This window comes from Periplaneta americana, chromosome 12 (assembly GCF_040183065.1).
Source record: "Periplaneta americana isolate PAMFEO1 chromosome 12, P.americana_PAMFEO1_priV1, whole genome shotgun sequence".
Classification (NCBI taxonomy): Eukaryota; Metazoa; Arthropoda; class Insecta; order Blattodea; family Blattidae; genus Periplaneta; species Periplaneta americana.
Window position 1 is genome coordinate 147,431,727 of NC_091128.1, and position 18,184 is coordinate 147,449,910.

The 18,184-nt window shown below is 34.2% G+C and overlaps 1 protein-coding gene and 1 pseudogene across 1 annotated transcript in view; one reads left to right on the plus strand and one right to left on the minus strand.

The window, feature by feature from the left end:
* Positions 1-1,110: 1,110 nt before the first annotated feature.
* LOC138710964 (SRSF protein kinase 3 pseudogene) lies at positions 1,111-4,525 on the minus strand (annotated as a pseudogene).
* A 3,631-nt stretch (positions 4,526-8,156) lies between these two features.
* Positions 8,157-18,184, plus strand: part of Tbce (Tubulin-binding cofactor E) — a 32,540-nt gene continuing 22,512 nt past the window's right edge. The window contains exons 1-4 of the mRNA XM_069842204.1: positions 8,157-8,345; positions 9,528-9,748; positions 12,517-12,720; positions 16,071-16,259. Of these exons, the coding sequence (XP_069698305.1) occupies positions 9,534-9,748; positions 12,517-12,720; positions 16,071-16,259 (608 nt within the window). The 5' untranslated portion in view covers positions 8,157-8,345; positions 9,528-9,533. The remainder of the gene's footprint in view (positions 8,346-9,527; positions 9,749-12,516; positions 12,721-16,070; positions 16,260-18,184) is intronic.

Consider the following 18,184-nt stretch of genomic DNA (forward strand, 5'->3'; position numbering starts at 1 on the left):
AATTAGGGTTACCAGACGAGTACAAGAAGATCTACTCTTTTTGAGAATATGCACTTCTTTTTAGTAGAGTACTGTACTCTTTTTTATACTATGTGAGTTTTGAAAGGTCGTGAGGGGCGAGCACAATATTACGCTTTCCACGTCACTAGAGTTGGCAACACTGTCCACGTTTCTGAAGAAGAATGTGGATATGTTGCACATGGTCCACTGCCACGGTGATTCCCAAACCTCAAGGCAATTTCTGATGCAACTAATGTAGTACCATTCTGTGTGCAGTGGCAGTGTTGGTATAATACCATATATAATCTTTACCTATCTTGTTAGTGATTTGTACGAGTATTATTTTATTGGGATCTTTTTTATTTTCTTGAACTGATTAATTTGAATCAGACTGCAGACAAAATGTCGCGACGAAAATGTAAATGTAATGCAGATTTACAGAAAGAATTTCCTGTGTTTAAAAAGACAAAATTAGATTATGGAGTGCTTTGTGAAGTATGTAATTGTGTCGTACAGATTTGAATCAGCATGTCTTCAGATGAACATAAAAAAATCAATAGGTAGTTAATTAATTAAATGGCGATCTTACTCGTGTTAATTGTGTAAGCATGTGCGGCTTATAGCTGTTTCGGTGTTTCTTCACACCATCCTCCAAAGAAACACCGAAACAGCTGTAAGCCGCACATGCTTACACAATTAACACGAGTAAGATCGCCATTTAATCAATTATTTACATTCAAGTGTTAAAGTAGTGTACGAAAGATTCAACATGGACAATAAGTAGTGCTCATTCCTCTAAAACAGTAGACAAATGCTTTGTAAAAGAAGATACTGCAGGAAAATAAGGTATTGGCAGCAAAAGCTGCATTTGCTTTCCATACAGTGTCCCACCATCAAAGTCATATGATTGTTCAGCGAAATTATTTAAGCAAATTTTTAGTAATTCCTCAGTAGCCACTTACATTTCTTCAGCAAGAACAAAAACAGAAGCTGTAGTGAATAACATGTTGGACACTCATTCCTTGAAAATGCTAACACATGAGTCCAATAGTCAGAAAGTAAATTATCTTGGTGTTGCAACCGACACTTCCAACCATGGAGCTACAAAAATATGTCCTATTTTGATACAGTATTTTGACGTGAAAACAGGTAGGTATTCACATAAACTGTTAGATATTACATCTATTTCAGATGGAAAATCTGACACAGTTTCTAAAGTTATAATTAATGCCTTACAAAACGTACAATTGTCTAATAAATGCACAGCCTTTACTGATGATAACTGCAATAGTAATTTTGGGGGTTTTAACAGAAAGGGCACTAATAATGTTTTTCGTCATCTTCAAAATCCTCTTCAGAAAACAATATTAGGAATAGGATGTCCTGCCCATATCTTAAACAATTGTGTACAGGATGGTGTACACTGTTGGCCAATTGATATTGAAAGTCTTGTGTTGATATTTAATCATTTTTCAATATATACTGTCCGAACAGAAGAACTTAAGGAATACTCGTATTTTATTAACTTACAAACAACTTCTTTACCATTCAAAGACTTGGTGGCTTTCCTTGTTCCTTGCTAGCAACAGACTACTAGGGATGTTCTCAGCTTTAAAATCCTATTTTCTATCCTAAGAACTCCCTCCAGTTGTCCTTAAACAGTTTTTTGAAAACCCTTTAAATAGATCTTACCTCTGGTTCCTGCATTCATTACTGTTTGTATTCCATAATTAAATCAAAGCAACTTTCAGCTCTTAATTCCAGTGCGAAATTGGAGTAGATGCTCAATTTGTCCTTTGTTTACGGCACATATATGACTCGACTAGAAGCTAAGCATCTAAATATATCCTACCTTTGTTTGGTAACGCAATTGTAAAGAAATACTTGTTTATACTGAATATATTAGCTTAAATATACTTCACATATTGCTAATTCAGAAAAAAGAGAAATGTTCAGCCACATGTAGCAATTCATTATGATAGGGTCTATACATAAATATTTTGAATAAGGTATTTTGCTAAATTTTACACTTTTCGACATAAGATTTTAATAAGGGCTAAGCAATTAAAATAAATAGCATAACTTACCCTCTATTTGTGATGAATATGCTATTAAATAAAGTCTTCTCCAAACAATCTTTAGTTGAGATAATATTGAACTCTTTTACACTGACTTCCACACCTTCTGGCACATTATATCCTATCACTTTTGCAATAACTTAAAGTACAATACAGTCAAATTTGAAACGTCTCCAAAAATTTTCTCAGCATAAATAATAAAACATAACCTCGATATGAAATAAATATGAAATAACTATCTTAATTTTGCTATACAGTTTTAACAATGCCTCTTGAAAGCAGTGAAGCTGTTTAGATAAAAGTCAATCATGTTATGGGGCATCCTATTTTGTTTCTTTTTTCAACAATGAATATTGATGATCTATGCAAAATTTAACTGCCATGTTGGTTGATTACTAATTATTTGGTTACAATTTGGAACTATAGATTTAGCAAATCTTAAACAGAACACTGAGTTCTTGCTAGTTCAGCCAAGGATGTTTTAAGCACTCTGCTGCTGTGGCACGTCGGTCAGGATCAAAGGCCAACATTGGGAGCAGAAATGCGGTAAACTCCTGCGCCTCTGTAGGATCCCATTTGTACTTTTTCGTTAAAACTTCAAACAGTCCCCAAGGTTTTAGTCCTGTTATATGTCGCAATTCACATTTCCTCCTGAAGAAATGATGAGAATACGACCCGGACATGGCTATCCTCCTAGGTATTCTACCCAGCAGCTCTATGATACGGGCCAAATGATCTTCATCACGATTATAGTCTTGACCAGAATGTGGTTCGAACAAGAAGTCACCAGTAGCTAGTTCGAAGGCCATACAAGCAGTACTCCAAATATCAGCAGATGTTCCATAAGGAGCTCCCAAGAGGACTTCAAGAGAACGGTACTGCCTTGTCTGTATGTCTTCAGTAAAATGTCTATTCACCCAACAAGCATTACCCAGGTCTGCTATTTTCACCTCCACATCACACTCTTCCAAAGCAGGATCTGGTTGACTTGCCTTGGATTCTTGGTTGAATGCTGTAAATGCTACTGGAGGACGTGGGAATATATTCGATTTTTTATTCTTTTCTAGAGATTCCTCAATAATCTTCACTTCATCCGATTGTATAGTGTCACTTCCACCTCCCTCACAGCTCTTTTCTTCGTATGATCGTTGCGTATTCTTGGCTTCACTTCCTTCTATTTCACTGCCTGCCATCGATTTATTACAGAGTTCTGTCTTATTGCAGCCAGTTTGATAAGTTGTATTTATAACCTTGCATTCACCTGAGTTATTGTCACTTCTGTCATCATCCTTCCCTTCTTCATCGTCGTCATACTTTTCTGGCTCTGGTTGTATTGAAGTTGAGTCATTTTCTATCTTGGGACTATGGCAACTTTCTGCCTGAAGCTCTCTCTGCTTTTGTTCCTCTAATTCTTCGATTTGTTCCATTTGTTTTTTCAGCAATTCTGTCTGCCTTTTTGCTTTCTTTTTCAATTTTTTCTTTTTATTTCTTGACATCTTTGCATTAGGGTTCGGTTCTTGAAATTCTTTTGGCGCAGTACTTATCAACGAAATGGGCAGCTTTAGACCCATTGTATGCAGTTCTGTGGCTTCTGAAGCTAACCTTCTTATATATGCCTCATCAACACATATCAAAACATTTTCTGGTTTGATATCAGTGTGAATTATCTTGCACTTAGTATGAAGATAATCTAACCCTTCTAGGACTTGCCTGATTATTGATTTTACATTTGCGCGAGGTATGCCATGGTAATTGCTTCTGATTATTAATTTCAGTAAGTTGTAGCCAAGCACTTCGAACACCATACACACGTGAGTGCCATTGACACCGATTATCTTGAAGTCGTTTAAAAGTTGCTCGGTTTTATTTCTCTTTGGATCGTTCACATCACTGTCACGAACAGCTTTCAGAAGCTTTATTTCGTCTAGTGCGGTTTCCGTATAATGACATGCGCTTTTAACTATTTTCAAAGCAACAAACTGCTTGTCTACAAGATCCCAGCATAACCACACTGTGGAAAAGTGACCCCAACCTAACTTCCTAGTAACACGGTATCTGCTTTGGAAGAAGTCCCCAATTTTTACTGGATGATATCCGCCCTTGCAATAATCCATAGGATCTTCCTGTTCTTCATCCGAACTAAAATACTCTTCCTCGTCATCCTCAAGTGTTTCATTAGAAGAGGAATAACATGGATCTACCTTGTTTGAGCATGATGGAGTGTCTCTGTTGGCAGTTGAGCCATGTTCTTCGTTCTTCCCTTTCCTCTTACCAGGTTTCTGGCGTTTCTTTTTGGCCTTTACAGCAAGAACCCGTCTATTTACATTTGTTTTCGAATTCATTTTCAGCGATTCCTAATTGCTAGATTGCAATAAATATCGTTTTCGACAGAAACGTTATTGTTTAAGTACGGCGACCGGTCACGACAAAGTTTTTGTTGTGCTCATTTAGAGACGTCCCTGATGGACTAGTATCTTCTGACGTCTGTCTAGGATATTGTAACCTTAACGCAGTGTAGTCAAAACACTTTTTACTAACAGACGAACATCTTGCGATATTTCGCACGATATAATGGGGAGACATCTTGCATGTGGCGCTCCTAGCGGCTCGACCTCTCAAATCAGGCGGGAATTCAAATTATTCATTTAATATATGTGATTGGATGAGGAAATTAGAGCTCGTAAGATGCACATTTTGTTCAGTATTTAGCTTAAATTAATGTAAAAGGAAAAGTATGTTGAAGGAAAAAATGATGAAAAACGTTCTACACTTTATTGATTCTAATGCATAACATTAATTATGTATTACTTTTTTAGCTTTCGAATTCTTTGGTTCATTTTTTTGTGTTCTTTCTTCCTTTTCTTTTTTTAGTGACTTTTGATTTAGTACATTGACACATTTGTCAGTTAAAAACATTCATACAATAACAACAAATAACATTTACACATGTACGAATTTGGATGCATTGTTTCAACTTGGCTTTTACATTGTTCCTGTTGCTCTCTAAAAACTCAAGAAACTGTGAATTATACACTCCTAAAATTACAATGTACAGTGCAACAGCATTGAAGTTTGGGAAGTACATTATTTTCAGTAGCCTACAGTACTCTATAATATGAGTGTTGTGACCTTGTAGCATTTCTCCCTCTATGTCAACGCATTAAGGCATAAGCGGGAAAATAACAAAATATTAACTTTTTTATGTATTTCTTATTACACATGAAGATATAAATTAGCAGAAAAGGTTAACTAAATGGGGAAATTACAGAGTTCCAGGGAAACTATAGGGCTAAATATTGTGATCTTTATTTATACTTTAACCACCATACACCCGACAACAATGTGACTTTATTTTTAATAATTCATCCGACAACAATGGGTATTCCACTTAACGCAGCAACACAACAGTCGTTATTGCACTCCACACAACGACAATGACAATACTCGACGTGTATTATTGAGAAGAGCAACAATGTACTCCTAATTTCAATTAATGTTCGCAATGCACTATATGCAGAAGAAAACTGTCAGTTCGCAGTTCATTTGCCTTGGTTAGTTCTTCTAGCTCACTGTTCAAGTTCACTGCACGTCGAACCCCTGTCTTCCAGATGTGGTCCACTGCACGTCGAATCCCAGTCTTTCAGATGCGGTTCACTGCACGTCGAACCCCAGTCTTCCAGACGTGGTTCACTGCACGTCGAACCCAAGTCTTCCAGACGTGGTTCACTGCACGTCGAACCCAAGTCTTCCAGCTGCGGTTCACTGCACGTCGAACTCCTGTCTTCCACGGCCACTTGCACTTTTATTACTAAACCACATGTTCTGGAATCTTCGATTCGCGTGGCTTTCAGAATCTTCGAGAGAAATACGCTTCTAGATGTTTCCCTTGCTCTCTCCGCTCCGCGCCGTCGCCGTAGTCTTCTCTCCTCTCTCCGTACCGCGCAACAGCTCCTACCGAACCTCGAGTTTCCGTTTCCCCGGGCGCGCACATTCCTGAGGCAACCAGAACAATCAAGACTGGTGCCACAATATAAAAGTTATATTTCATTGGAATAATTATTATATAATTATTATTTTAATTCATGCAAATGCGGCAAGATACTTATTGTATTTAAGGTCGATAATTCTCTGGCTTATGCATATTTTTTTGTTTCGATCTTGTCATTTAACTTTCTGTTGTACTAGCATTATATTATCATGTATTTCCTTTTTTATCCTCTGGCCTTAACTCTGCCAGAAAAAATAAAGTATTATTATTATTATTATTATTATTATTATTATTATTATTATTACTGTGGCTTGTTCTTAAAAAATTGAAAGAAAGATCAGGAATCCTTTTGTATTTCCTGATTATTGCAACCATATACTGCATAATACTTTCCATGTGTACTTCGAATCTTCTTTGTACACACCACATCACTACACTACCATAAACACTATGAATAACTTGAAACTAATTACAGAGCAGTTGAATCTTAATGGCACATGCACAGCACACAGCAGACTCTCCGCAAGGTCAAGCCTCTAGAGGCGCTGTTGTTCATGTCGCTCACTATTTCGCAAAGATGTCTGTCTTGTTAGTATAAAGACTTTGCTCATAGCCACTATATGAAACTCTTAACTCGTTGCTCTTTTCACAGTTAAAATTGGAAATTATCATCTGTTGTTTTATCTGTTGCCGACACTTATGATCAAAAGAAAACAAAACCGTGAGTAGAAAACAAAGTCCTACTGTACCTTAACAATAGTAAATGTAAAAAGGTAATTAAACCAGAAGTGTAAAAGAGCTAATTTATTTAGTTGCTGTTTCTTAAAGTCTGTGTGATGTATCTTGTCTTACTGTGAAAAGAGAAAGGAGATATGTCTTACTTCGTCTGTATTGTTATGGCGATGGGGGAGTGGAGCGATGTCGTCCATCCATCCAGTGGCGGAAGAGACTAGTTGATACATTTTGTAGTGCAAAATAAGATTGCAAAATATCTCTCTTCGTACTGTGTAGTTCCGTCACTGAGCTTGTCTTTCAAGAAATTGAGTTCCGGTAGCCTGTACAATAACAAGAGTTTGAAAGGAATCCTGAAAATTTACAACCCTCCTATAATCTTCACGCTCATTTGAAGGGACTTGGTTTTATTGCTACTGAGACAAAATAAACCTTACCAGGTATAGAAACTAAAGAATACAGGAGAAAAAAAACATTTAGTTGGAAAACAACGAACATTGCGACATGGTTTCAGCGGTGATTCTATATTATCACCGTTGTTTCCAGCCAGTGAGCTCTATACTAAACTGGAATATGCATTAATTACCAGCTAGTCCTAAATACTTGCCTCACATTTAGTTGGGACAAAATCATCCCGATGCATCGTCATGATATATTTCCGGCGTAATTCTTCTTCCTCAAGGAATTAAAGGATAAATTTCAGAACACGGATTCCTTCCTTTCCCTCCTACTTCAAAATTCCAACCTTGTGCACACAAAATAAATTATTGGCACTGAAAGGTGACTTTCGTAAGTATGATCACAGTTTAGTATATACAGTCGCGAAGTTCAATACGTAGTAAAAATGCAAACATTAGATAGTTGCTCACCACTAGGATCGCTAATATCGCCTTATTACAGAAAATGCAAAATAGTATCGTCACAGTCTATTGTTTCTAGCACTCTCAAAACTCAAACTTCGTGAATTTATACAGTAGACTGTGGTATGATGATGCGCATTCGACAAACGCAGACAAATCTGCTCTTTTTAGTAAGCTCAATACGTAGTAAATATGCATCCATAGATAGTTGCTAACCACTAGGATCGCTAATATCGCCTTATTACCAGAGTCCGTGGATATATCCACGGACTCTGCTTATTATAGACAATGAGCAATATTACCGGCACAGTCACGTAGCTTTAGTTGTGAGGGTGCTAGACTGTGCCGATACTATATTTCGTATTATCTGTAATGAGGCGATATTAGCGATCCTAGTGGTTAGCAACTACCTATGGATGCATATTTACTACGTATTGAGCTTCGTGACCACTCGTGACTGTGATCTGTGTTTAGTACCACTCCAAAACACATGCATCGATGTTATGTTGCTAAGCGTGCTAAGTAGGCCATGAGAGAATTTGTTTGGTTATATTGGTTGTAGAAGTTTGAGAGTTAAGAATTTATCAGTGAATATAAGCTTAAAAGTTCACATGTATTATGTTCAAAATATGTTCTTGATTGTTACATAACATTTCAGATGTACTGCAGCTCATAACACGCCTTGAGGTAAATTTATCGGTTATATGTATTTTCAGATGTAGGTTATGGATTGTTTGTAATTATGTATAATGCAAACTGCAAGACGAGTATGTAATGAAATAATATTACGGTGTTTTTCTTTTTCGTCAATATAATTAGTCTATTTTCAGATTATAAATTTTGTATATGTTTTAGTAGCAGGCCCTATTTTTAATCAGAGACCTTTGCCTTTCGCGGCTGGGATTGAAGTTATTCAAAATTGTACACGACAGTCGTTCTCATTTTCAGATATAGTTAAATTATGCTCTTTCTCTTTATCAGATTAGCCAGTAATTAAAAACTAGACTATCAGGACCTCCAGACATGCCCAGTTTACTTTCGGTATACCTAAGCTTCCTTGCCGATAGTTTCCCAATTTCCAGGATATGGTAAATAGAGAAAAGTTATCGGAAATTATGACTAATATTTCAAGGCATTACAAACCACCTTGTTAAAGGCTATTCAAAGTATTCATATGATGTACTTTAATTTTTCAGGTCTTAACTTTAAAACATTTCTCACAAATGGTGATGTTATTAATGACTCCAATTGCCCTTATGCGTGAACACTATTAAGTTCTGTAAACAGTCAAACTTCGATTTATCAGTTTTTAAAAGTCCACCATATAGATTAAGAGAATCGTCTGTTAAGTCCCTTTCGGCGTTGTGGAAGTGGTTGCCAGTTATCGCTATGCTTAATCTTGTAGAAAACTTCAGCTTCTTTAAAAAAGCAGTCCCCTAATATCGACGACTATATGCACTCCGGTATTTGTTTTTTGTGCCCCCTTTAGATCAAGAGGAAAAAAAAATATTATTACTTATTCATATCACATTTCTGAACATAACTACCAAATTTCTTAACTGTATCTTAAAACACTCGGGAGAAAAACAAGTTGACGTAGAGAAAAATGTCGAAGTGATGGGTAGGACGGTGGCTGGAGAGATTTAAATGCAGCGCAAGCTCTTAAAAATAGGCCTAACAACATAAATACGTGTTCCAGTGCCTGTAGGGGCACCAAAATTCACAGATATGCTATTTAAACTGCAGAGAACATAACAATTAAAAAATGTGTTTTTTGACCCCAGTAACATTTTTTTCAGTGATCCATCGCCTTAATATAAATTTTAAAAAACTGGCTAACACTGTAGTTATCATTTTCTCTTGAAATAGGTGGTGATGGTTAGTGTTAACACATGCAGCACAATGACTCATGATGATGCGCCACTTGTGAGACCTGGACAACGCATAGAATGCAATGGTTATTATGGTACCATTGGTTACATAGGAGAAGTTCCACCCACAAAAGGGATTTGGCTGGGCATAGATTGGGATGATCCTGCTCGTGGTAAACACAATGGAACACATGAAGGAGAAAAATATTTCAACACAAGGTCAGTTTGAAAACTTACAAAAATGGTAAAGGTTAACAACACTAAACTTCAAATATTTCATTTGATCATCTCTTTTGAAATGTCGGTATTACTTTTTTTTTAACCAGATATCCTATTACAATTTAATCATTTTAGTGGATATCTAAGTTATCATATGCTTGTTATGAGATAGTCTATATTTGAATTAGTTATATGGAGAATCCAACTAAGGGATTGGCATTCCTGCCATTTCTTGGCTCTATAGTCTGGCAGGCAAGTTGCCAGCTCATGTGGATGTTCTTGCATAATAATAATAATAATAATAATAATAATAATAATAATAATAATAATAATAATAATAATAATAATAACAACCTTGTGATTGAGGTTCTGCCTGATATGTGTATATATATATACATTATATATATATATATATATATATATATATATATATAATCAGACAGTACATCTCATTTGACGACATGTGTCAGAGGAATAACAATTGTTTGTATGCATCTGAAGTGTGATTAGTGAAATATGTAGCTAATCGGCAATGTTTGCATTGGAGGGGGAAAGGAACTAGCCACCCTACCCCATTATCTCCTGGTCTAGTTGCCTCATGAAAATATGCGTAACTTTTGAAACACGCTGTACAGTATATGCCTATTTTATCTTCATGTTTTCCCATTTTAATGGAATTATTTTTTGTTATTTTTTGCGACACAGGCACGTAATTTTGCAGTACATCCTTTGAGAATCGCTGCTTTAGATTGAGATTTTGTTGGTCAAACAAAGCTTCTGCTGTGGATAATATTTTGAAAAATGCTGTCCGGTGAAACATTGAACTTCCTGTTAAGGTTATATTTTGTCACAGTATAGCTGTAATAAAATTAGAAATAATCTCAAGTGACGTTAAAGAGCATCATAACGCGAATTTACCTCAATTGTAAGATTAATGCATTTCCTCTTTATTGTTGTAACCTTCCTATGCATTCATAAATCTTGTTAATCTGTAGACTAATGTGAAATTAGCAATGAAGATGTGTTTATTTCTAAACGGCAAATTCCCAAATAAATTAAAAAATGCAATTATGAAATCTATTTTTAAAACAGGAGACAAAAGAAATATGAACAATTATAGACCAATATCATTACTTTCATGTATTTCAAAATTACTAGAAAAATGTATTTAAAGTTCGATTAATGAATTATCTTGATAAATATAATATATTAAGTGATAATCGATTTGGCTTTCGAAAAAAATTCAGTACAGATAATGCAATATATCAAGTTAGTAAAAAAATTGTTAGAGAATTTGATCAAGGTAACAAATGTATTGGTATTTTCCTGGACATAAGAAAAGCATTTGGTACAGTGAAACATGATATCTTAATTGAGAAATTAGACTTATTAGGAATCAAAGGTAATGCTTTAAACTTAATAAAATCTTATCTTAACGACAGAATTCAAATAACGAAAATTGACAATTATGCAAGTGAACCTTTAATTATTAATATAGGTGTTCCCCAAGGCACAGTTCTAGACCCTATTCTATTTTTAATATATATTAATGACTTATTAAAAATTGACTTACAACAATACAATGGTGTTCACTGTTCTTATGCAGATGACACAGTTTTACTTTTTGGTGGAAAAACCTGGTATGATGCATATAATAATTCAAATAATGGACTTATATTAATAAAAAAATGGTTTGACATAAATTATCTTTCTATCAACGAAAATAAAACCATAATTATTCCATTCTCATTATCTGAAAAATGTAACGTCTATATTAAGTATTAAATTACATAATTCTGACTGTTGTCTTATACAGTGTAAATGTCCGATTATTAAAGAGTCCTCTGAAGTTAAGTATTTAGGCATAATTTTCGATAATCATTTAAAATGGAACCAACACATTAATTACCTTTGTAATAAATTACGTAAAATAGTATATTATTTTGTTTTATTGAGGACTTACTTGTAATAAATTTATTACGTACAATATATTTAACTTTATTTCAATTGATAGTTATGTATGGAATTATAGGATGGGGTAGCTCATTTAAATCCAATTTTAATCCACTTTATTTATTACAAAATAAAATAATTAAAATATGTCTTCATAAACCTATTGATTTTCCATCTCAAAATTTGTTTCTAGACTTTAATGTACTTAACGTAAGACAAATTTATTATATTGTATTAATAAAATTCATACATAAAAATCTAAATAATTTTGAATTGTATACTCATAGTTATGAAACAAAAGGTATGAATTCTTTAAGATTGTTTGAACCAAAATGCAACACTGTTACAGTATTTTAATCATAGTAGTAATTTAGGCCCAAGAATATATAACAAACTTATATTTAAATATCCTAATCTTGTCAATTCTAATAGTTCTAGTATTAAATTTAAAAAGTTATGTATGGATTTTATAAAAATTGAAAAATTGTAAATTTAAATTTATATACTATAATTGCACAGTAGACATAAGACAAATTGTATTGTATACTTATTAATTTCAATTCAGGAATCCGCCCCTGACCACGAGTTCTACTCTTTCAGGGGCGAGCTAAAGTTTTTCTGTATATATTATATTTTATGTTACAATTATTAGCAAAATAAATAAATAAATAAATAAATAAATAAGCTCTGCTCAGTAATTAGAAATGTATTCAGTGAAATAGTAAATTACAGAACTAGAACATCATTTAGGATTATGTGTGATTTAAGATATTCACATGATGTCTTGAGCATACTGTTTGAATTTTCGTTTCTAGGCATCCCACATCAGGATCATTTGTTCGTCTAGAAAAGGTTAATTTGGGAAAGTCGTGTCCAGCTGCTATTAGGAACCGATACGGAGAAGTTAAGGATGATGAAACTGCAGGAATCAATAAAGAAAATTTAGCTCTGCTCCAGCGTGAAATAAATGCACGTTTTTTAGAGGTTGTGGGCTTTGATAAAGTTAATAAGAAACAAAGGTTAGTAGTTACTATAAGAAATGTAATATTGTAGCTACATATTTATTAGAATATTTGTTGTTCATCTGTATCTGTTCTTATAATCCCCTTGTAAGTGATTCCCTGCTACCTACTTAATATATTTTCTTCTTGTAGACATTGAAAGGTCTTCTGTTGTGATTCAACTCCAAGATCCCCTCCTCCACCCTTTTCTTTTCAGTTATTTGCCCTTGGCCTTGTCAGCCTGGCAGGCGCAGTTGGTAAAGTGTCTGCTTAAATGTGACAGACTCATGTCAGTACATTTACTGGCATGGAAAATTCCTGCACACCAGCGATGCTAAAATAACCTCAGCAGTTGCGAGCATTGTTAAATAAAACTAGGCCTAATTTTTTACTTGGCCTTGATGTTGTACCGGTATAACAATATCCTGTTGCCCAGTAAACTGCTGGTCGAGTTTATGGAAATAAATAATGCGTCATAACTAGGGACCAGATTTATAGGTTTTTACCTATTTTTTTTCCTTACTTCTAAACTCATAATTTCTTAGATAACTTTCCGAATCATGATCGCAAGAGTCATATTTATAAATTCTCTTGGACCTAAAAAACCTAAATTGGACCTTAAGAACTAAAAAAACCTTATAATTAATATGTATTTCTTTCTATATTTAATGCATTTTATATAAATACAGTGTACAGTAGAACTTGGTTATAGCAACCTCGTTTTGTGCGACACCTCGCCTATAACGTCAAATATTCTGTGGTCCCAACTAATTCCCCATAAGACATATGCTTTTCTACCTTGCTTAATACGACAAACGCAGTATGGCCAGTAAAAGAAGTGAGTGACAGTTTAGAAGCCATTAGAATTGTGGACATTTCTATGAAGCTAGGAGGAGCAGTGAAATTGCAACTGAAATAATGAACATAGAATTTAATTTAGAAAGTGTATATTGGGCAAGTAGGAGACAACAGAGTAAAATGACTAATTACTTCACTCCTCAGTAAATAAGTTTGGTGAGTAATGAACTGTTTTAATACAGAATACTGTATTTGTAATTGTACATGTATTTTATTGTGTTCATGGTATAGTGAATACATAAATCTAAAATAAGCCTAATTATGTTTATTATTTTTCATTTTCCACCTCACTAGACTGATAATATGAACTCGGTTACTACGACACTCGTTTATAACAACATAATTTCCAAGGTCCCTTGGATGTCGTTATAACCAAGTTCTACTGTATTTATAAATTTCAATATGCCTTTTAATTTTTATTCTCTTCCGCACTGGAGAAAGCGACCCAAATGCGGTTTTTACTCTTTCAGTCTTTTATTGTTTTGAATGGAATGGTTAACAGAAATTCCGTCTTTCTCTGTATAGTGGGTCATCCTTCAGAGGCTCCATCCTTTCAAGGGCACTGATTGTGACTGTACGTGTTTTGGAATTTCCACTGATCGCAGATATGATATGCCAGTAGAAGGTTATGAAGTAACTGAGCTTTTTCTTGAGGTGAATGAACTGCGAAAAAGTCGCATTGTTGAAATTCGTGTGAAGTTTTCGAGCATGTTCACTGATAGAAGACTATGATCTTGCGTGTCCGGGTACGAACTGTGAACTTTTCTGAAGTCTCTGTGCAGTCTATCATATTCTGGTGCTTCTGATGTTAACATTGAATTTTATATTTTCTGCTACTTACAGACCTGTTACTAAATCTACGTATTCCTCTGTGAAAAGATTTATTAAATCTACATACTTAGACTTCAACAAACAAAATTTGATAACACAATCCCAAGGGAAAAAATGGAACTCTCTGCATCAAAATCCATAGTTAATTCCCGATTTACCACGAAAATCGTCTGTAGCTGCATTTAGATTGGCAACAGGCCATGATTGTTTGGCCAAACACCTGCATAGAATTGGAATATATCAGTCCCCTAACTGTCCATTGTGCAACTCAAACCAAGAAATGGATTCGGAACACCTCAAAATCTGTGCTTCAGTGGCTGGTCATGATAATATCTTTGAAAAATATTGGAGTGCAAGAGGTCAAATGACTTTATTGGTAAACGCCTGGCATTAGAACAACATATTTTCTTTTTCATTAAGTTATGCCAAAACAAGTTAAATCACATTTATTACGACAGTGGATTGGAAACTATTCCATCTTTATCATCAAGCGAAAAGTTATGTTATTTAAACTTCACTAGAAACGTACATTTTTAACATTTAGGGAATTTTTGCGATCCCTTTCACTGTTTGGACAAGAAAACCTAAAAAAAAGAAACATATTTAACCTATTCCAGTAACCTAAAATGAACTTCTCAAAATCCAAAAAATCCAATCCCTATATAACTTTCCTTCACCTACCGCATGATCTTGAAATAATGATATCCTCAATGAGTGCATGGTTCCTGCATGGAATAGCTGTATGTTTTCTCTTCACTGAAGAACAAAATCAATTTGTCATTAACACATCTTTTAGAATTTACTCTTTAGTGAAAATGGACCCCAGATTTACTTTGAGTAGGAGAGGTTATGGAATGCACTTCACTACCTCGTTAAGTCCCAGGCTGATATGTACATCAGTTATTAGGCAGTATAAGCTTCTGCAATTGGAAGATATCTTCGGTCAATCTTTATTACATGTGGATATAAATGTACAGAAAGTTGCGTTTTTAATCTTGCGTACACCACTTTTAACACTTGAATATAATTAATTGATGAACTAGTGGACTTACTCATGTTAAATATGAAATATTTGTCCGGCTTACAGCTGTTTCAGTGCTTCACGCACCATCATCAGAGCCTACTAGATCGCGGTGTCATCTCGAACTTCTCTGCCTGTTAGGAGGGTGTGTTTTATTGTTGGAAGGTGTTGAAGTGTGGTGTCAAATAGTGTGTGTGTGTACTGAAATTGATCTGTGTGTTGAGGATTTGATCAAAGAACACATTAAAGCAATAACCAGAGGACACAATGCATCTACATACGCCGATCACATAACCAATACTAACCATACATACAATAACATAAATACGGACATGGAAATCCTACACACACAACCCAAGAACCAAAAACTCAACACACTGGAATATACAAACACACTAAAACACACCCCAATCAAATCCTCAACACACAGATCAATTTCAGTACACACACACTATTTGACACCACACTTCAACACCTTCCAACAATAAAACACACCCTCCTAACAGGCAGAGAAGTTCGAGATGATGCCGAGATCTAGTAGGCTCTGATGATGGTGTGTGAAGCACTGAAACAGCTGTAAGCCGGACAAATATTTCATATTTAACACGAGTAAGTCCACTAGTTCATCAATTAATTACGTTTTTATTTCTGTTTTCAGTCAATTTGAGGAACTTTTGGTTGTCTGCTTACGAGAGTACTATGTGAATGGCCCTGGAAAACCTGGTGAACTTCTTAAACTTTGTCCAAATTTGAAGGAATTAGATTTATCAAGGAATCTTATTCAAAATTGGCATTCTGTTGCTGATATTGCTTGTCAGCTAAGACATCTCAGAGTTCTTAACATCAGGTAAGTGATTCACATATTTTTAAGTTACTAGATGAAATTGATGACATAACTATTACTTTTGAGTGACGTAGAATTACTGTAGTGTGCTAATAATACATCGTTTTTTATTTTATCATTACACAACATGACTGAATGATTGCAATATTGATTGATTGATTTCCAATACTCAGTAATATGGTAGTGAACTCACCTGTTTGTTGTTTTGCAACCTACTAGGAGAAATATTTTTTTCAAGACTTCAAGAAATGAGCATTTTTAATGTTCCTGTGTCATCCATATCTCTTCTTCTACCAGCCTACTGTCCAACTGCCTAAATGCTTAGATTTTCTTTTTTAATGCATATGTTTTTATATTTAATACTAGCCGTACCCGTGCGCTCCGCTGCACCCGTTAGAAATAAATATACAGTAATTACATAATTAAAATAGGACATTTGATCCAGGGAACATTCGTGTTTGATAGAAGGATAAATCGTTTGTTATGTTACTTAATTTAAATTGAATTAAAAAATTAAAATGCGATCATTTTGATCCAGAGACCACTCAGTTGGTCATAAAAATTAGTTTAGGAAATACAGGAAACGAATATACAGAATAGCCTATCAAGTTTTCTGTGCATAAGAATCTATTTTAATCTTACCTGTCCTCGATTCACTCAGAAGTTACTGTGATAACATTATAGCATTATGTCCATCTAGAGAAACTACACTTTCCAATGGTGAATTAATAATTAATTATACAAATCAGTTAATTTAGCTTCCGATATTACTTCATAGAAACGCAGAAACATTATCTGTTCTTTCATAGCTTTCGATTGTTGCTGTCCAAGGCCCCTTATAGACGAAGTCATTTGTTTTTTAATTCATTACACGGCCTTAGATGGCAGTTATTTTAATTTTAAAACTCATTTATCTCATTAAATATCAGTCCTATCAAAATTTTTCAAGGAATAAAACTTATCGCAAATTATTTTTAAAGAAACTTTTGTTATGTAATATTTTTCAGAAAAATCAATAATAAGCGAGATATTTCGATTTATTTAATTCAGGCCCCCTTATAACCCCCCTTTTAAATAATGTATTTTGAATGCCATATAGCCTAAAATTTAAGTTACAACGAACTTAATTTATATTCAAATTTTCATCGAAATCCGTTCAGCCATTATCGCGTGAAAAGGTAACAAACATACAGACAGACATACAAACAAAAATAAAAACTGTGATAACATTATAGCATTATGTCCATCTAGAGAAACTACACTTTCCAATGGTGAATTAATAATTAATTATACAAATCGGTTAATTTTGCTTCCGATATTACTTCATAGAAACGCAGAAACATTATCTGTTCTTTCATAGCTTTCGATTGTTGCTGTCCAAGGCCCCTTATAGACGAAGTCATTTGTTTTTTAATTCATTACACGGCCTTAGATGGCAGTTATTTTAATTTTAAAACTCATTTATCTCATTAAATATCAGTCCTATCAAAATTTTTCAAGGAATAAAACTTATCGCAAATTATTTTTAAAGAAACTTTTGTTATGTAATATTTTTCAGAAAAATCAGTAATAAGCGAGATATTTCGATTTATTTAATTCAGGCCCCCTTATAACCCTCCTTTTAAATAATGTATTTTGAATACCATATAGCCTAAAATCTAAGTTACAACGAACTTAATTTATATTCAAATTTTCATCGAAATCCGTTCAGCCATTATCGCGTGAAAAGGTAACAAACATACAGACAGACATACAAACAAAAATTTCAAAAAAGCGATTTTCGGTTTCAGGGTGGTTAATTATATATGTTAGGACCAATTATTTTTGGAAAATCGAAACTTACCAGAAAAATTTCGGCTACAGATTTATTATTAGTGTAGATTTTAATGGTGAAACTAGCCCAGAAACAGATAATATTGCATAACTTT